This window comes from Colias eurytheme, chromosome 17, assembly GCF_061535395.1.
Source record: "Colias eurytheme isolate Ceu_HAF_F1 chromosome 17, ilColEury1 Martin Lab GWU primary, whole genome shotgun sequence".
In the NCBI taxonomy this organism is placed as follows: Eukaryota; Metazoa; Arthropoda; class Insecta; order Lepidoptera; family Pieridae; genus Colias; species Colias eurytheme.
The window spans coordinates 8151609-8173067 of record NC_142996.1 but is presented as its reverse complement, the minus strand read 5'-3'; the positions used below and the strand labels follow the sequence as shown (position 1 = coordinate 8173067).

General features: G+C 31.9%; 2 protein-coding genes across 2 annotated transcripts; one reads left to right on the top strand and one right to left on the bottom strand.

Moving 5' to 3' along the window:
- Positions 1 to 3668: 3668 nt before the first annotated feature.
- Positions 3669 to 12269, bottom strand: LOC149901358 (uncharacterized). Its single transcript, XM_090111936.1, has 10 exons — positions 10632 to 12269; positions 10096 to 10267; positions 7181 to 7782; positions 6752 to 6914; positions 6301 to 6436; positions 5594 to 5678; positions 5026 to 5114; positions 4615 to 4734; positions 4288 to 4408; positions 3669 to 3913 (listed from the first exon to the last, which is right to left on the bottom strand). Exons 1-10 carry the CDS (start codon positions 11546 to 11548, stop codon positions 3721 to 3723), a joined length of 2598 nt encoding a protein of 865 aa, XP_089968062.1. The 5' UTR covers positions 11549 to 12269; the 3' UTR covers positions 3669 to 3720.
- A 141-nt stretch (positions 12270 to 12410) lies between these two features.
- Positions 12411 to 20663, top strand: l(2)10685 (5-methylcytosine rRNA methyltransferase l(2)10685). Its single transcript, XM_090111776.1, has 10 exons — positions 12411 to 12565; positions 12654 to 12840; positions 13006 to 13246; positions 15619 to 15797; positions 16283 to 16411; positions 16770 to 16953; positions 17833 to 17953; positions 18431 to 18555; positions 19474 to 19611; positions 20453 to 20663. Exons 1-10 carry the CDS (start codon positions 12479 to 12481, stop codon positions 20598 to 20600), a joined length of 1539 nt encoding a protein of 512 aa, XP_089967902.1. The 5' UTR covers positions 12411 to 12478; the 3' UTR covers positions 20601 to 20663.
- The last annotated feature ends 796 nt before the right edge of the window (positions 20664 to 21459 follow it).

Sequence of the window (21459 nt, the reverse complement as noted above, 5' to 3'; positions counted from 1 at the left end):
TCTTTCCTTCTGCTTCTATTTCTTCTGTTTCCTTTTTATTTCTCACTTCTAACTTATATTTCTTGCTAATCTTGTATTTCAGAACTATCAGGCGCTCTCTAGAACTATTTAAATAAACTCACAATGTTGTTCTTGTTTTTATTGTTATTAAATTTTTTGTTACTATATTTTCTGTTTTATTACACCCCCTTATTTTTTACCATCTTTATATTTCAGGCGAGTAATAACCATTGAAAAGAACTGTTACATTTAATCGTTTATTATCATACGGTTAACATACAATTTCATACAATATTTAAAATAGATTTTTTTATTTGAATAACAGTTACAGAATAGGTGATAGTAAATCTAAAATACTACGTATTTATACTACACACACATGATATTTGGGTAACATAGCGTTATATACATTTTTTATAACAAATATATGAATAATACTGCTGAAACAATATAAATAAAATGTTTTACATGAACGCGTTCTCATGAGTTTTCGTTAGAAAAAACAATTCCATTTTTAGCGAATTTGTGAGCGATGTTTTCTTCAAATAACGTCATATTTAGGCTCGCACTCTAATGAAAATGTATGAAAATTATTTAACGATAAATAATAAAATAGGTTCATAAAATTTAATCATTGCTGAATTGTCAAATTGACGTTTCACGCATAAATAAAACTAAAATATGAAAGTTTATTTTATAATATTGTAGAATGTGCAAGCCTTGTACTATGAGTCAAAACACCATTAAATGACATATCATTCTGAATATTATAAGACAATGTTACGATTTAAGCAGCATGTTTAAAGACAAATTCTGCAAGTCACATTACACTCAGAAAAATGGAACAAATAGTTTCATTAATTTTCATTTTCACCATATTTTATAGCAGACAGGCGGTGAGGTAAAATACATTTTTACAATATGAAATCTTACCTTATAAGATATACGAAGCCAAATTTGGCACGTTCTTTAACATTTATTTCTTGTACATTTAACAATAATCCCACATTTAAATTTCGAGTCACTTACCGTCCATTGAAACACATATATTTCACATCAAATATACACAAAATATTCTAAACACCCTTATAGGAAATAATTCTACTAGATAAGTTAAATATGCCTCCTGATATTTATATAAAAACTTATAAATAAATGACAAAAATCATAATTCCATTTTTCCTTACCAGCATTCTTTCTAGAGCTTTCTAGATCACTATGTTACTCCATAAATCTAATCTAAACCTAGATAGTTGCAAGTATTCAATAGCTTATTATTCATTAAACACATTCTGAAGTACGAACAATGAATACACACATGAATTAAAAAATTGCTTGTCTGTAAAGTCGGTTTACTGACGATAGTTGAACGTGACAACGTCCGATTGGACTTTACAGACAACCAATTTATTGTGCGTGCAGCTGGCTCTATCGAATTATAAGACGTTGTCACGTCAAAAAATATGAGTATAAAAAAGCTGAGTACACTTTTAGAAGTGAAAATTCTTTAGCAAGATTCAAAGATAACAAAATCGTCGCCTTACTCCATGACCTGACGGCATCGCCATGTCGCGACTTGAAATTTTACATTCAACGGGCCTTAAAAAAATAATTACTGTATTTACATTTGGCTATTAATACTTACAACTACCTTCCTTCTTATTCATACAATCCGTTACCTCATAAGACACAGTTAATTGTAAAATAAATAAATTAATATAAAATATGTATTTGAAAAACTATAATTTATCTAAAACAATACAAAATGACTAGGTTTTGAAGCGTATTGTAAAACATATCTATAAATCATAAAAAATATACAAATAGGTCTAAAAAAACGTTGCTTACAAAATCTTACCTTAATAGTACTAAAAATATTACAATAGTATAATGATTAGCAAAAAATATATTACAATATATTTTCAGAAAATATACTTTCATAGGGTTAAGGTAAGAAAAATGATATGATGAAGTAGTGTCATGAAAAAAGTCAAGAGGTATTAATAATAACAAAATAATAAAAAATAAACAGCTGAATATAGAATAAGGAAATAAGTCAGCTCTAATATAAAACTGTTCCTTGTAAAAACGTACCTTTAACTTGGGTTTTTCTTAAAATAGAAGAATATTTTGAGGAAAAAATATATAAAAATATGTATAAAACAATGTAATTTCACAACCACACGTCTATAACTTAAAAAGTTTTGTGCATATATAAAACTATTTTTAAATGAGTTTCATTAAGAAAGAGGTTAAAAATTTTATGTTTTACAAATTTCTACATATCTGTAAACATCTACACTACTATTACATATTATAACACATAAAATAAAAATTTAAATAAATGAGGGTAGTATTGAAAAAATATTATAAATTGAGCAACCCTAGATATCACACAAATATAGAGTTCTTATTATATTTACCCTATTTATGCATATAAACATTAACCATACTAATTTTAATATTCATTCTACAAGTACACAGAATTTATGCACTAGTTTAATATACCTACGTAAAAGGTAAAATATATTAAAAACACCAATAACATCCATTTACTCTCCATATTCAGTAAATACGAAGGAAAAAGACAAATTATAGCGGGTAGTTACTAATTAACTCATATATCTTCAAATAGAATTATAAAAATTCCCCAAAACGATAAACTTACATTAAGTACATGCATATTTTTTACACAGTTTACTTATCAATTTGCAGCACTGATAAAATTTTGTAATATATGTATAAAAATCAATGAATAAAATTCACTTTTTTTCAATACACTTACCCGCAATAAATAATTCACGGCATATATTTATACATACGTCTATGTATATAACTAGCCCATTTAAACATTGAACACTTATTTAGAACATCCAATTATAACGGTTTTTTATATTTATTTTGCGTAATTTTTTCACTAAAGTTCAATTAAAAATCGTATAATACAAATTCATAATAAACACATATGTATATTGTATTTAATTAATAGTTTTTACATTAAATAAAATAAATCGTACAATAAAAAAAATATTTACTGTCAAAATGACATTTCACGCATATGTGATATGTTTTTTCGTTTCAAAATTTTGAAATTAAATAAACATGGATATTAAATGACGTTTTTTTCTGTTATTTGAATTTATTGATTATATTAAATTTTTATAATAAGAAACGATAATGTTTTATTTATACGTAGTGTACAATGGGTAAAGTAAGAACCAATTTCTGAAACACCTTCCTTTTAATTATTTTAACAAGGGACCATTTTTCCCTTTCTGTTATTTTTAAATACGTGTGCTAGAAAATGTTTTCCAGTTTATTTCAACCAAATACCTCCTTAAAGAGTGTAAAACTTACATTGATATTTTTATTAAAATATTTTCTTCAAGTTAATCAATTCCTTCCTCTATTACCACGAAGATTATCCTTAGGCCTTATTGCACTACTGTGAGCAAAAAATCCTAAATACATCAATTTTAACAACTTCCATTACATTTATTTACATTTAGATACTTGAAAATATTAATACTACTTACGACTTATGATAATCAAATCCACGTCACATCGAGATTATTTCTCGAACAATTTTAACATGTAGTCAATCTGACTCGAAAAAATTTTCCTTCGAGCCGAAAAAGTGCAATTTAATAGTTTGTCAATAGTTGTCTCGAAAAAAGGTCCTTCGAGCCGAAAATTCAATTTTTGTTAATAAAGTTTTTTTTAGTTGGCCCAAGCCATAACCACTTTGGAGAAAGGTACGAAAACTGCAGTATTTTGTGGCGGAGTGAGGAAATATCTCCGACCCTTGTAAGTGCCGTCGTTCCGGGGTAACCCTGGATATTCTGTGATAGAAAATTCCGCTCCCACCACTATTCCACTGTTAGCTGCTGTGCCCCCGGCTATGCCTACGTATCTGAAATTTACATATTAAGTTGAAATTTTTGTAAGCGGGTTAATTTAAAGAGACATAAAGATGTCTGTTGCTATTTTACTACGAAAACTAGCGAATGACATTATCAGAAATTTGGTATGGTAGAAAATATGATACATTTATTTAATACAAATAGAATAAAAATAACAGCAGCAACTAAACGTGGAAATAGGATATAATTGTGATTTGAGCTCAATAGATTATTGAATATTTTGTCATAGTATTGCAACGCTAATAAAAAATAAATAATAGTTTGGAAAAACGATGATAAGTAAAGGCATTACATATATTTCAAAACATTAATGTTTATTTACATTTATTCTGTGATCTGATATGATTAAGATATACATATTTACCGAACTCTGCCCACAGCCAATCTGCCCTGTGGAGTAATAAGTTTGACCGCGTGTCCCAAACGCAATTGACGAGCTTCAGCCGGGATGTATGGCTGTCCCGTTCTGTCTAATGGCGTTTCCACTGTAAGGGAAAGGGATAGAAATATGTTTTGACATAAATAACAGAACGTAATTGTGCAATCGTACAACATTCTACATAATGTTAAGTTTATTCATACTACATAGTTCAGTTAGATGTACGGATGATTCGCAATTTTCAAAGCAATTTTCTTCATCGAAAAATTTTAAATCGCATGGTTACAAAATGCTATGCAAAAATAGACTTACAGTCAAGGGAGGTAGAGCGCAAATTGTCGATGGAGCGACGCAAGTAAACCTCCGAGTCGTGCAGTAATGTCTCTGTATCGTCACGTCGAACATCCGGTAAAGAACCGCGCCATACGCTCTCTGTCACAAATACATAATTATTTATTTTTTTGTTAAAAATAATAATGAATACTAATAATTAAGCTAAGAAATGCCAAGTTTGCCCAACAATTAAGATCCTATAAATTGTTAGTATTAGTTTCTAATTCTCAGAAAAATTTTAAAAGCTATGATTTTTTTATGTTTACAAATTGTAAAAAATTTACAAAATCATTTGTATTTTTTTTAGTAAAACAAGTTTTTATGATACGACTATTACCACAGATAATATAATCCTATACTAGTTCTATTTTTAATATATAAGAAACAAACCTCTCGACGGCTGCATATAGCCAGTTTGAGTAAACTCCGAGCTTCTGTCCACACTCGTACTGGGCGAGCGATACGAACCACGGGAATATCTAATGACAAAAAATTTAAAGCAATAAATTATACTTTTTTGTAACTATATATTACTTTGGCTTATGATAATACTTTTGCAGCTATTTTACAAATAATTTATTTCACCTTAAACAAATATTTTGCAAAAAATAAACACATAACAGTGAAAGATATTTAATAACCTTTTACCGAGAAAACTATCGCCAAAAACATAAGGAAATTTCAAATCAAATCAAATCAAATAATTTTTCGCATACTAATACATTTTACATATTAGAAACCTTATGCAGGTATTGCAATACAATATTATACTTAACCCATTGACCACCGAGCGGCCCGATCGGGCCGAGACACAATAGATTTTCTATTGTGTCTGTGATCCGAGGACTGACGGATTAAATTACATTCATATTGTCACATACATTTCAATTTTCCAATTACAAATTAAACATAATAAAATTTTAAGCAAACATACAAAAAATGGAGCAAATGTAAATACCTGTTATCCTGAGAAGATTGCTGCCTCCGCAGAGTCCACAGCGGTTCCGCTGAACGAGATAACTCTGGCACCATCGAGGTGAAACCTGATATCAAAAAAAATACAATAGACTTTTTAATCATGTAACATGCCAATTAATCTATCTATAATAATTTGGTAGGTACGATTAAGTAGTGTCAATATATAAAATTCATAGGTACCCTCAAATTCTACTAACGAAAAACGGAATTTCACATCGACTTTTACATCAAACTTTCTATTATAAAAAAAAAGTTTAAAAAATTTCCTTTACAAATATGAACAATACTGTCTAACATGACGGTAGTTGAAAGATTTTGCAGCAAAGAAGGTAGTAGAAAAATATTACCTCACCACATCCTCAAGTGTTTAACTTGATATCTATCCCCTTCAGTATTCAGAAAGAAAGCTTGAAAATTATAAGCGCTTATAAGCGCTTATCGGCGCTTGTCGGCGCTGGTTTCCCGCGCAGGAAAATATATGAACACGCGCCGATAAGCGCTGATCGGCGCCGACAAGTTCCGACAAGCATCAACAAGCGCTGGTCAGCGCTGGGCGCTGCCATATAAAATTTGTATTGGTCTGCTTCAACCTGCTTCCTTTGTGTAGAACGAACCAGCGTTGACAAGCGCCGATAAGCGCTTATAAGTTTCAAGCTTTCTTTCTGAATACGCCCTTACAATACGTACCAATATCGCTCAGCAGCACACGTCTCGCTTCATCAGAGCGGCGTTGTACCGGCGGTGTGTCGGGCACAGTCAGTCGGCGCGCGCCGCTCGAGCGGTGCGGTAGTGTCGGCGCCGCGCTTGTTTGCGGTGGTGACATCTGTGTATGAATAATACGAATAAATGTAAATTAAACAAAAAAAATATTAATTTAGAATATCTCAGGTCAGATTATAACGAAAACCATGGCTGTATTCCTAATTATGTTTAAAATTAAATTTATTTAATTTACTACAACTGACGAATTCTTAATTACAGTTGCAGTATTCAATTTGCCTGCGACAAATATATTTGGTTTTGAATTCATCAGGTTTTAAGTATATTGCAATAATATTTTTTGCAACCATATTCAATTTAGCATCTACATACGATAAGATCAGATCGTTGTGGAAGTATAAAAACTCTTGAAACTGACCTTATAAGCAAGATATCCATCAGAAGTCCACTTCTGTGGCAAAGCGGACATGTCTGTTTGTGCGGAACCCTCTCGCCGTGAACCGCAGCTCTCACGTAGTATTGGCCGAATACGGCTTGATACCGGCTTCTGACCGCGGGACCCTAGACGAGATGGTAGTGGCCTAGAGAAGGAATAATTAGCATATGAACATTATACAATTAATTTTAACTTACGTCTGAATTTTTCAATGTGTTTTCATTTCATTGTTATACATGAATCAAATAAAAATGGCTTAAACTCTACAGAACCATTTTAATAGAATTTTTTTTTTTTTAATATTTTCAATATGATAATTGTTTTATTAGAATCAGATTAAAAGGAAGGTAGAATCTTTTAAATGTATGAATCATTAGTAAAAAGACTTAATAGGAAATCAATAACTCTTACCTATACTGGTAAGGATTAGGGCACGTATTCCTCCTTGCATTTATATTTGCAACGAGGTCATCTTCAGATATACCGCATTTGGATATATCAGTTTCAGCAAACACAGAGAACCTGTGATCAAATCTGCTGGATCTATGGAAGCTGTCCACACTCGCTTCCCTGTGCAAAATGTCCATGCTCGATCCGAGCTCGAAACTAGACGACTTCGTATTATCCAGGCTCATTCCTCGATTATATTCCCCGGTCAAACTATCCACACTGTCCAACTTCCTAGTGCTTGTGTTAGGACTTCTCCTATACAGCATATTGTCCGACTTATTGCTGAAACTCTTCAGAATTCCACGTCCAGGAAGATCCAGACTTCCCTTGTATCCAGCGTGTTTTATTTCTTTGTCATTGGGCAAAGAAACCCGTTTTACTTTTAAAGACGGGTCGTTCATTTGGTGGCGAATGTTTTCGTGGCTTTTAATAGGAGTTAGTTTTTGGCCAGGTTGGAAATCTGGGTCCAGAGTGTGGAATTTGATAAGAACTGGTGTCGAATGAGTTGTAGAGCCCGACCCTGGAGTCCAATGATCCGTCTCTCGTATAGACACCAGGTCCTCCTGGGAAGAGGGCAATTGATTGAACGATCTTATTAGCTTTGTGTTTGATTAAAGAAACTTTGTGGAACACAAAGCTTCTCGAATCTTCAAGATGAGTCAAAAAGGCCTTCAGTATCTTTCTTACGTAAATTATTCATACACAAAACAAAATTGTTGGTAATAAAGCAGAACTCAGCAAGTACGCTTAAACAAACAACGAGTACTCGAGTATACATAAATATTCAAGCCAAAGTCGTATTCGCGTACAGTTCCAATGGCATTCACTTGAACAGAACATGCAATTGAAGTTTAGAATTTACGACGTGAGCGTATTGGGGTTCCACATACTTCTGAATGATATCGTTTGCACACGCAAACCTAACCACTTGACAATTGAAAACTGTAAATTATGGGTAGTTATAGCATTTCGATACTCTATTTCGAAGTGATTTAAAAATGAACAACGGATTTTCCTTCCGCTGTTTTCTTTGCCTGGCATGAGAATTTATGATTTTATCTATTAGGAGAAATGGGCATGTTTTTTTGTTAATATTGTTTGGCATTTGGCGTCAGCAAAAATCTGAATAATATAATGAATTAATATTAAAATATTGGTTTCATAGAAAAACATTGAAGAAACCAATATTTATTTTTACGTTTATATGTATACCGAGCGACTGTTAGCAAATATTAGGTATATTTATGAGTATTATAGGCAGAATATATTATATTTCTTTCGGTACATGATCAAAGCGATATTTGACTCAGCGAGCAAGCTAAATGAACTGTGGAATGATTGAGTCTGACAATATCGTTTGGAAATGCCGATATCGACATAATTAAACCGATTTCCGATACTAAGCTTTTCACAAATAATTGAAACCGAAGCTTTGAGCCGCAAAAGCGATTACGTGATAAATACCACTTAGGTACGAAGCATTTAATGAAAGTACTTTTTAGTGGTTTAACAGCTACTTTATGTTCATTAGCGTTTAAAAGAAACGAAGGTTAATTTTCTGTAGTTTTACTTGCGATTGTTTATATAAACATTTGTTTATTTGCTATTAAAATATTGGTTTACCAAGAAACCCTATATTTATTTTATACCTTTAAAAATAAAATTTATGTATACTTAGTTACGATACTAATAGATACGTAATCTATGAATTTGGTAGGTATAATTATCAGTTATTATGCTATGAGTACAGAATATGAAAATGTATGTATCTTGTGTATGTTCAATGCAAAAACCTCGATATCAAATTTATTTAGCAACACCATAAATGGCTGAAACCACAGTTTTCATTGCTACTCCTAATAACTTTTAACCACAATTCATCTATACTAAATAATAGCCTGGTGATCGAAACTTTACCACAATATCTATCACGCAAAATAATGGTGCCAATCAAGAGTCCATAATTACTCATTTAGAAAATCAATACAAAACAATTCCAAAGTTAATAGAAAATCGCTTGCTCAGAATAATGGCTCTCGTCTGCGATTCAGTGCACGTATCGCGATAAAACATAGATTCGAGTAATCTGCATTAGAAACTTAATTTAAATACATATATAGATAACTAACTGTGCCGCCCTGTTTTACCCTGAAATTTCAAGTATTTCTATAGCGAGTATAGAAAGAGTAACAAACATCCATCCTCACAAATTTTCGTACTTACTAACTGATAACAATACATTCATCTGGCAACTATAATTTTTTGACTGTAAAACCATCCAGATCCCAGAAAAACCATCTATCCCGAACCCATAACTCCCAACTTCTACGCTCACGCCATACATGTACAAACTAACATCTATACATATAATAAATCTGTAGAAGGGTCATTTCTGTACATTGAAAATATTGAAAAAATAAATAGCAGGGGGTGTTACTGGATCGATACCAAACCCAAATATGTGATTAAAAAAATTTTTGTCTGTCTGTCTGTATGTGAAGACATCACGTGAAAACTACCGGTTCGATTTCGATGAAACTTGGTATAATTATACCTTATTATCCTGGGCGTAAAATAGGATACTTTTTATCCTGGAAAAATACTTAGAAAAAAAATTAATCTTAATTTTTCAGTTTTATCCATAGACGTTGTTCTGTAGAACCGCGAACACGTTGCGTATTATTATAGGCCTAGACGTATTTGGGTCCAATAGATATATTTATAAGATGTCATTGTCAGAGTTACTCAAAATGGAGAAATAAACCATCCACGCGAAGACCGACATCCGCGCGGACGGAGTCGCGGGCGGAAGCTAGTGTACAATATAACATTCCAATGTTAAACAGTAACACCATTAAAAACACTATTTAACTTACCTGTAAGTTGCTCATATCTTTCGACTCATCTGTAGTAAATATAAGTTCTATATCGTCGACCTCCTCCGACTCATTCCCACTGGCGTTATCGTCTTGCTTGTCGTCTGCTTCCCCGCTCCGTTCCCTTGGATTGCATTCCGAGAACACTGAATTGTCACCTTCCGACATCGACCTTGGTATTTAGAAAAAATATTTTTTACGTTTTTGTGGGTAGTCTTAAGTTTTATTTATATGTAAATAGAAATTTCTATGTACACTATCATATGTATAGAATTTCACACTATAAAAAGCTTTGTTCTAAAAATGTTTAAAATTATATTTTCCCCTTCAGTATATGGTTGCTTGACTAAAATACAAGGAGTAAGTAATTCAAAGAAAAATATAATAGATTATTAATAGGCAACAAATATTAATGAATAACATTATTCACATGAAGAACATTTCTCAAAGAATATCTTCTCTTTAATAAGATAGAGTTATACTTAAAATGGCAAAAATGGCAAAAGTACAGAAAGTAAAGTAAAAACAATACACACCTAAGACTTAGATTATCAACATCCAAGTTATAAGTGTCCCTCTTCCGCACTCTCTCTATAGTTTCTTTAACAACAACACTGTCCTCTGATGTTATTTTCACTTGCACATCAAACTTATCAGTTTTGTTCTCAGCTTCACTTGGCACAGCCATTTTGATATTTTCACTAGAAACAGTTTTTATATTAACTGTATCACCTGTGTTTTCAATATTCTCAAAGTGTTCTCTGGTTTCTTCAAATTCTTTTGTACTGGTTTTATTATCTTTTTTCTCATCCAAAGTTGAATCAGTATCTGATGTTGTACTGGAAAGTACAGTACCTTCCTTTATAGTTCTTACTTTAATTTTGACATCAAATTTAGACAGCAGTTCCAACTTAGTCTTAAAATTTGGTAGACTATCTGTATCTTGTACAAAGTCAGCTTCAGATCTCAATTGAGATTCTTCTTTAGCAATTTCTGAGTCTGATTGATTTGATGTCACAGAAGGTTCTTCAATAATCTCTTCCAACTTCTTAGTGATTAAATCACTTTGGGGTGCCACAGGGTCACCTTCTTGGTCCTCTTCTGTATCATTTTCAGTAGTAGCTGTTTTTATTAAAACTTCACTATAACTCTCCTTTGTGAAACTCTTGTCAGGGCTATGTGCACCTTCCAAATCTAAATGCTGAGGACTGTCATAGCCATTAGTATCAATAATTTTCCTTCTCAAAATATGATTTTCTATAGTTAGCTTTTCAATAATATCACTGTGTTCTAAACACCGTGAATGCTCTTTGTACTTTTCCTTCAATTCCTTGAGTTCACTTTTAGACAATTCCAATGCAGTCCGCAGGGATACCACAGTCTGGTGCAAAGCTCTTACTGTGTCCAAGTGTACCAACCCAGGAGGCAGTGCCTCCAACTTCCCACCGTCCATTCCGTATTACCCGCCAACCATACAAATCTCAACGTCCCATACATGACTGTCGTTCTTGAAAATACGCCTTAATTTTCAATCATAACGTTTTCCATCGTGCGACACGTGCCATCGAATCTTTAACAAATTACGACGTTAAAAATGAAAATTCACCACTCAATATATACAGTGACGCATTTTTAATTCAAAATATAACTCACCTGTTACCCGCGTGTATTATTCTACTGACACACATTGTGGATCTGCCGCACATTTTTGATCCTTATCGAGTTACAGTCTCGTATATCCAGTGTATCGAAGCACGGAAGGACTATGTGATCGATAAAACGAATCGCTTCGTGCAGTAATTAAAGCTTAAAGCTCCCTAAAACTTCCAGGGGCGCAAGTTTAGCTGGTACGATTGGCTGATAAACACCTCAACACGGAAAGCAGTAATTAAGCCTTGAGTATTATCTCCGAATCGTTTTCAGTTTTGACAAGGTTGAGATATCTACATAATACATAATATAGAACACAATATCCAAGTCTCTACTCTCCCATTCCAGTCCTTGTAAACAAATCAATACTTGAGGATTTATTAAGAGTTCGCGCGTGTTGAATGCTGTTTCTATCTCTTTCCTTTATGACATTAAACCTTCGTCTATTAATAAGGGTAAATAAGATTTATTTTTAAACCAATGACTATTATACTTGAATAGAATTTAAATTGAAAAGAAAATAAACTTCTGCATAAACTAAATTTCAATAAACACCAAATCATTAATCGTTATTTCGTTATTAAAATGTTTTCCTCCATCAATTAATAAACGAAAAAGGTGCCCGCAGAAATAACAAATGACATCAGACATTGACATAACAGCTGACAGCAAATAACCTAAAATTTATTACGAATGATAAATTAAAAACAAACGTTTTTTATATAACGTAACGATGTTTACTATTCTCAAAATTTATAAAAATGCCTCAATATATCCCAATACGTATTTACAAATAAGGCTTAAATCAAAAACACATTGGGTAAGTGATTTTTGGTTATTAGCTTACAATTATATTATTGTTTTAAATATTTGTTAAAGTGATAAGTATTATTTAAATTATCATTTAGGCAAAGTTGAAAAAGAAAACTGGTCCCAAATACAAAGCATTGAATCATTTCGACGACTTTTACGCGTCTGTTTTTGGAAATAAATGGGAACCCATGAGAGAGGCTCTACTTCGCAAATCCAAATATGTAGCCGTTGTTAATAACTATGGTGATGCTGAGGAAACCATGGAATATTTATCAAATACGGGTAATAAATAAAACTTTTATTTATTTGCTATTAATATGAACCAAGTGTAACATGATTAGAATGAAGTAAGCGGTTAATGGAATTCTTTTTTTCAAATTGTTCGAAATTTAATTTGTTGAATTATGCAGTCTGGAGTAACTGTTAAAACATTTGTAACAATTTCAGGTGCTCACTGTCTTAAAAATCTTATGTCAATACAACAAGAATTTCACAAAGATTATCCATCCAAAGATGCTAAAGTAGAAAAGCAAGTACAAAACAATAGTGCTATAGATAATTTTGTATCCAGACTTCAAAGTGACGAAATATCTCAGATTTACCCTCAGGATGGAAGTATGCCTGAAAAATTGGATTTTCAAGAGGGCAAATTGGAAAGTGTTGAAGATGTTAAAGAAATGAAATCTGAGTGAGTATACATGTAATTCATATCTATTTTGTAAGTTTATTCGCTTACTATAATATATTCTTACTCATGGACGTATAAAAAAAGACAGACGGTATATCGCCTAAACATTGAGTGAAGCCTAGTAATGGCGGCGAAACATCCATGTGTGTGTGCCATGTTGCCATGGCAACAGCTGTCCTGTTGACAATGGCGGCTGTATTTTTTTCTATAAATTTTGCCGTAACGTAACGGCACCGGTTTCCGACTAGCCTCTTCTATCCGACCATTTTGATTTTTATTTGATAAAACGTTTAAAATACGCGCGACATTCGTGAAACTGAAGGCTTTCGATCCAATCACTTATCGTACGTCATCTGTCCAAAATTGGGTTTCAAATTTTAACCGACATTTCGTCAATCCAAGAAAAGCTAGGCGAGGGTGTAGTTTGTATTGGATTGAATGCGAAAAAAACATAAAACGGTGAAAATAAACATTTGGATTTTTACGCTAAATACTCTGGTAAGTTTGTGGTTAATTTACTTTAAACGTTTTATTGGTATTTTAAATTATTAATTTTAAAATATACATGCCAAGATAGCGTGTTTTTATAGGTTTTTTTGGACAAATAATTATGGACGGAATGAGGAGCTTGTCAAAATAACAACATTCCGAAATCCGACCGAATCGGTCGGTAAAAGGAATTTCGCACTTTTTAAAAGAAGGTAATTTTCTATTATGCATGTTGTTTTGTGGAGGTTTGGTATTAAGTTATTTATTCTAAACGCTATGCTTACATACAACACCTGTATGCGACCAATACTAACTTTAATGGATTATTTGTAATATTCGTTTTAACTGACACTCTTTTTTTATTTTTTTGTTATTCATTTACAAAGACCGGTCTGGTTTAAAAACCCTATATTTTACGTTTATGACACATAATTGCATAACTACGAAATTGTGATATCTTTATAAGTGTACATATGAAATAGAAATGAACTAAAAATGAATATCAATTTCGGTTTAGAGGCTTTATTACGCAAATGTAGGTTTGGTCGGAATCTAGGTGCGATTTATTTCCCTGTTTCCGTCCAACTGGGTTGCTTTTGCTTGCGCTGTGCTTGAGTGAAATTGCATGCGTTTATTTCAGGTCATCATCATGAGTGATAAAAAAGAGGCTGAAGTATTCTCATTAGCTGAAATAATTCTTTTGGTGAAATGGATTTTAGAATTGGGCAAAGTAGTCAATGGGACATTCTAATTTAGTGTGGATGACCAGTGAGGCATTTTATGAGTTTGAGTTTGAGTAAATGTAATTTTAAACTACTACAGTCTAACATAGAGTTAGTTTTTGTTATTATAATAAATGCTCAAATATTATTTAAAACTAGCGGTCCGCCCCGGCTTCGCCCGTGGTACATATTTAAAATATCTCTCCATAAGAACCATCCTCGTACTTCAAGTAATATAATAAAAAAAGAATTATCGAAATCGGTCCACGCGTGATGCAGTGAAAAGACGAAACGGGTTTTTACGAATTTCCATTGTATTCCTATTATCATAAAGTTGATTTTAGTAGAAAATATTTGGCTGGTCGGAATCTAGCTACTCAGTGGTCGGAAACACGTGTATTTGTACTCAGTCGGTCGGAAAATGGTGCTTTCAGTTAATTTCCAGTCGTGACAGTTAAAATCCAAATTTAAGTAATAAAAAGCCATTATGAAATACAATTATGTGCATATTTTAAAATATAAGTTCGTAATCTTTCATAATATCATTTTTTCTTATGACCTCTAGAGTATTTAATTTATCTTTTAAAGGATTCATTTAGCCGTATCAATCAGTGGTCGGAATTCGGTGCCATTACGTTAATAATTTTGTCATTAAAACATAAAAGAAATAACTTGCTTCTCTGTGGAATGTAATCCCTCGTGTTTTGTTATTTAAAATTGTACTGTTGCGACACCATTTAACCACGCAAGACGGCATTTTAAATATTTTTTGTGAAACAGTGACGCAGTTAATCAGTCGGTAGTTCACGACGTAATGGCGGCTGACTAGCTTACTATGGTGAGAGTGTGTGCGTGTTTATTGTCTTTACACGATCGCAAGCTTACTATGGTGGCTTCACGTTGTTTGTTCGTAATACGGTGTCCGTCTTTTTTTATACGTCCATGTTCTTACTATTAAACATAAACTCAAACTCAAACATTTATTTATTCTATTAGACTTGAATCATCATTACATATTTTTTTATATTTACCATGATTTATTATAGAACTTATTATTCACTTTATTAAACAAACTGCAACAACATTGTTTATATGACTTCTTCATAGTATTAAAATTACTTAAATCAGTATTTCATAATTTTAACCATATTATAATTTCAGGGAACCTGTTGAAAATCTTGATAAAGCAATTGAAAACGCAGAAATTGATTACTCTCGATACATAGAACCAAGTATGGGAATGACATCAGATGCCTTGTATCAGTATATCCCAGCAACCAAACTGAAGGGAATGGACGACTATGTACCTGAATCATTGCATTACTCATTTTATTCTTCTCGTAAGTTATTTATCATTTAATATATGAAATAAATGTCTTTAACAATAATTAAACAAGTTCAAGTTGGTAACATAAAAAGAGTTTTATACATGTGAAATATTACAACACAATACAGTTAAATATGGAGTCTGAGGGCATAGTTAACCTTGTTTCTGTAAAAAAAATATGTATATTTCACAGGCAAATTGTACAATTTCCAAATCTACAAATGGCATCCGTCACTTTACAAACGTCGAACGCTTGGCATATATAATATGCTGAGGATTTGTTTTTCCAAACATCCACAAATAGACGGTAGTGAGCCTATATCTGTGTAGTTGAAAAAACAGGACCCTAACCAAACTCACCCCCTTATCCACCAAAAATTTTTGATGTCGAAAAATTCTTGATATATTACAAAATGCCCAGCATTTGTAAACGGCGAAATACTAATAATTTGTCTGCGATATATAAATAATATGTAACCATAATTGATTATATTTCAGAGGGTGGAGAATTTCCATTAGCCATAGAGCCAGAAACAGAATTCAAATTTCCCGAACACCTAAAAATTATGACTTACGAAAGGGATAGTGAAATGCATAGATTCCCTGAACCAAAAAGATCACAAACAGGTAAATGGCTTTGCTGTTTTGTGAATGTATAATATGTATTTATTGTAAATGTTGACCTATTGCAGAAATGAAGTTGGTTTTTTAAATTATCTATCCTTATTGCCTATTGGTCTACTTATATTATGAAAATATTATTATACTAGCTTTCCGCCCGCGGCTTCGCCCGCTTTGTCTAAAACAATAAATTATAGGTATACTAAAACCTTCCTCTTTAATCACTCTATTAAAAAAAACCGCATCAAAATCCGTTGCGTAGTTTTAAAGATTTAAGCATACATAGGGACAGAGAAAGCGACTTTGTTTAATACTGTGTAGTGATGAGTTAATTATTTTTTATTTACTTATATATTTATATCAGGTGTACTCAACTACTATCCAATGGACGGAGCGAGTGTGCTACCAACACTAGCGCTCTGCCTGAACCCCGGTGATCGAGTATTAGATCTGTGCGCAGCGCCGGGGGGCAAGTCATTACTTGCGCTACAAACATTACTACCTGATGTGCTTGTGTGTAACGACGTGTCTATATCGAGAACGAATAGGTGGGTACAATACTGTCCTAATTATAGGAAGCTTAATTAATCCGGCTCGAAGGACCATTTTTATTTCCTTTTTTTAATGAGATGTCTATAAGTGCCGTGCAAACACTACTACCAGATGTGCTTGTGTGTAACGACGTGTCTATATCGAGAACGAATAGGTGAGTAGAATAATTACTTATTTATATAAAGTTGAATGACCAAATGACCATTTTTATAAGACTTGTTTTTGAAGTGTCTATAAGCGCCGGGAGGCAAGTCATTACTTGCGCTACAAACACTACTACCTGATGTGCTTGTGTGTAACGACGTGTCTATATCGAGAACGAATAGGTGGGTAGAATAGTGTCTTATTTATAGGAAGTTAATGAATCCGGCTTGAGGACCATTTTTTTAGTTGTTTTTTTTTTTAAACTTATGTGCCGTGCAAACACTACTACCAGATGTACTTGTGTGTAATGATGTATCTGAATATATCGAGAACGAATAGGTGAGTAGAATAATTACTTATTTATAGGAAGTTAATGAATTCGGCTTGAAGGCCATTTTTTAGTCGTTTTTAATGAGATGTCTTTATAGACATCTCATTAAAAACTTATGTGACGTGCAAACACTACTACCAGATGTACTTGTGTGTAATGATGTATCTAAATATATCGAGAACGAATAGGTGAGTAGAATACTATCCTAACTATAGGAAGTTTAATTCGGCTCGAAGGACCATTCTTATTAGACTTGTTTTTAATGAGATGTCTATACGTAGTATTTGCCGTACTTTGATCCTGTCGAATAATTGCAGTTTTATTTTTTTATTTAATTGATTTACTTCAGATTATACAATGACGACATATACAATATACATATAACTTTTTGTAATTACAGATTGCTGAACATACTACGAAACTATTTAATTGATTACGAGACAGGCAACAAATGGCAGGAACGAGTGATGATTACGCGAAAGGATGGAAGGAATTTCACAGATGATCAAGGTTTTGACAAAGTAATATATCAATCACTAATTGTTGTTACTTAAATTTTCGTTTGGTCCATAGTTATATAAAAAAGAGCGTGTATGCTAAGCACACGTGTTAAAAGTGAAACTTCTTTGGCAAGATTGAAAGATACCAAAATCATCGTCTTACTATACTACGTGACGGTATTGCCATGACGCCACCTTAAAATTTTACTCTCAACGCGTTTATAGAAGTTAACTAAAAATATGGATATTTTATAAATTATTCTAGTATGTTTTTAAAGTACCTAATAGGAATGTTTTATTATTTAACCTTACATTTAAACTTACATAGTGATAAGGCCGCCCTTTGTGCTTTTGTTTATTGTAAATTGTTATTTTATGTATCTGGTTTATTGCACAATAAAGTGTTAAATAAATAATAAATAATTAAAGGGGAACTTATGTTAAATATCTTCTGAAGTGTTAGTATAAGTGTTATATGTATATTGTTAAAATTTTCAGGTATTAGTCGATGTTCCATGTACAACAGACAGACACTCAGTCATGGAAGATGAAAACAATATATTCAGGGCTGACAGAGTTAAAGAGAGACTTAGAATACCTGAACTTCAGTCACAGTTGCTTGCGTGAGTTTCCATATTTGTTTAATTATATTATATCAATTAATTCCGTATATTAAGTACTAGCTGTGCTCCGCGGTTTCACCGGCGTGGCTCCGCTTCTTTAAGTCTTAGCGTGATGATATATAGCCTATAGCCTTCCTCCATAAATGGGCTATCCAACACCGAAATAATTTTTCAAATCGGACCAGTAATTCCCGAGATTAGCGCGTTCAAACAAACTAACAAACTCTTCAGCTTTAATAATATAATAGTATAGATGTGAAATATATTCCTGGTTTTCAAGAAATATGTAAAAAATGTGAAAAATTTGGTGAATACGAATAGCATCATATTACAATTTTCATTGTACCCACTAAATATTGTGTGTTTTCCCTCAAAACTTTCAGTATCAATAATATCAAAATAATGTGTTCCTCTTCCCATTTGTCTTTAATATTTCGTAAATTATTTTATCAATTAGTACATATGTTACCGGAAATGTATGAACTCAAGGAAATATATACAAATCCTAGGAAATGTGTACAATTCCGATACCATTTAGGAAATGTATAAAACATTGTTTAAAAAACTATTTAATGCATAGATATTCTAGGGAATGTATAATTTTCCTCGGAATTGTATATAATTCCAGTATCGTATTAGGAAATGTATCAAGTAAATGCTTTCTGTAATAAAACACGTTGTTATTTTTTTTTTATTATAGATCTTATTGAGATTTGAAATGTAATGTATAGATTTCCTAGGGCATGTGTAATGTGTAAGTATAAAATAATTTATTTCACATATTTCCGTGTGATTTTAGGAATTACATACATTTCCTAGGAATTTTATACAATGACGGATTACATACATACACATACAAAAACAATACAAAATTTTGTAATATAATTATTATTAGAATTTCTTGTATTATATCAACAGAAATGCACTTCGGCTATGTAAAGTTGGTGGCGCTGTAGTATACAGCACATGTTCGCTCAGTCCCATACAAAACGATGGTGTCGTACATCTTGCGTTGAAGCAGGCCTTCCAGATGGACGGTATACTTGCTGTAGTGAGGTGAGTTAATAATAATTATATGGACTGAATATCTTATATATAAAAATGAATCGCAAAATGTGTTGGTAAGCGCATAACTCGAGAATGGCTGAACTGATTTCGATAATTCTTTTTTATTATATTCCTTGAAGTACGAGGATGGTTCTTATGTAGAGAAAACGTAAATATATACCACGGGCGAAGCCGGGGCGGACCGCTAGTAGATAATATATATACGTATATGTACTTTTATATACCCCTAAAGTTGCTTTGCGTGCTTGCTTAACTTTGGCCTATTTCTCCAGAATGTGCGAGGGTTTACCAGCAAAAATAAAAAATAATAAGCTAATTTAGTTAGGTTGGCTTCTTTGAAAATAATTGACATTTTAAAAGGAAGTTGGTGGTGTCTAACATTTAGTTTTATAGCATTCAGAATTACTTTATAAATTTTTATTTTCTTTTAAAACTTCTCAAATGAGTGGTTGTGTAATACTAAAGACCAATATAACTAGACTCACAAACACGTTTAAAAAATGTCTGAAGTGAAACTCTGCCTACGCGTGTAGTAGGCACAGTTTTCTAATGAGCAATACAGCTACTTTGAACATTATTGCAACGAAATAAGGTGCTAATTTCAGTGAATATTGTAAACATTGCCCACATCTATCTTTCTACTCCTACGTTTAAAAGCAAACAAATGTAATTTTAATTGTTCTTTTGTAAATCGTTCTTTTCAATGTTAGTAAATATCAGAAATCCAAACTACTTTTTGTAATTCTACACATTTTTTTTACATTACTACTTTATTGAAATTTTATTAAGTTATCTATAAGTATTAAAAAAATCTATCTTTTTATTTCAGGGATATGTCAGTGCCATTCAGTAGTCTAAGTAGCACCTTGTTACTTGGCACAGGAAAAGCACTACCCAAGTACGGGCAGTTAGTAGTTCCTGATGTATCCGCTAATTTCGGGCCTGCGTATGTCGCGAGACTTGTTAGAGTTAAATAGTTTATTTATAAAGTGTTTAAAAATAAATTAATATTTGATTAAATAATATAAGATAATACTGGAATTTTGTTTTTTTATAAAAAAATAATGAAATATTACGAAAATATCAGAACTAAAACACTAACCTACTAACATTATTGGTGAGGACATGTGTTAAATCCGAAAAGAAAATAATGAATTAGTATTCACTATTTTTAATAAATGCCATCTGACTAAACAAATTATGGAGGTAGGTATTTAATAATCAAACAAGTTTTACACATTTAAAGCATTTATTTTATCAATATGTAAATATATTATAAAACATACATTATTTTTATTTCCTCAGGTCTTTGGCAAGCATTTTATAACTTACAGTAAGTTTACAATTATTAAATAAAACAATATAATGCTTAAAACAGTCTTAATTACTATGTTAGCAAAACTTAAGTATCTTAGTTGCCTAATAAGTAACAATAAAAAAATCAGATCAAATTATACAAAAATTTTAAATACAAAAAAATGCTTATATATATATTATAAATGATAATTTATCCATTTAAAAATTAATGATTTTCTCACTGGATAAAAAATCATAGTATGTAAAAATTGGCTTTTTAACTGACATTAAAATTGAACAGAGGAATTCTGAAGAAATTTCTGAGTATCAAATATTCATATTGAAAATATTCTTGGCATAGAGGTATATAGTCCAGTGCAATTACTATTTAGATACTTCTTAAAGCAGTACCGCAATAGTGCTAAAGAAATCGTTGTAAGTGAATTTAGATATTTTGAAGCTGTTTTCTCTATTACAAATGGGCAGTGAAACTATTTCAATTGAGATTAAATATATGTAATATGATATGATTTTCATAAG

Excerpts from the sequence above, each read along its gene's own strand:
- LOC149901358 (XM_090111936.1), bottom strand. The coding sequence starts at position 11,548 with ATGGACGGTGGGAAGTTGGAGGCACTGCCTCCTGGGTTGGTACACTTG. Across the intron at positions 6,915-7,180 it reads CCTAATCCTTACCAGTATAG|GCCACTACCATCTCGTCTAG; the intron begins GTAAGAGTTATT and ends TTCCTTCTCTAG. Across the intron at positions 5,679-6,300 it reads TGTGCTGCTGAGCGATATTG|GTTTCACCTCGATGGTGCCA; the intron begins GTACGTATTGTA and ends TTTTGATATCAG.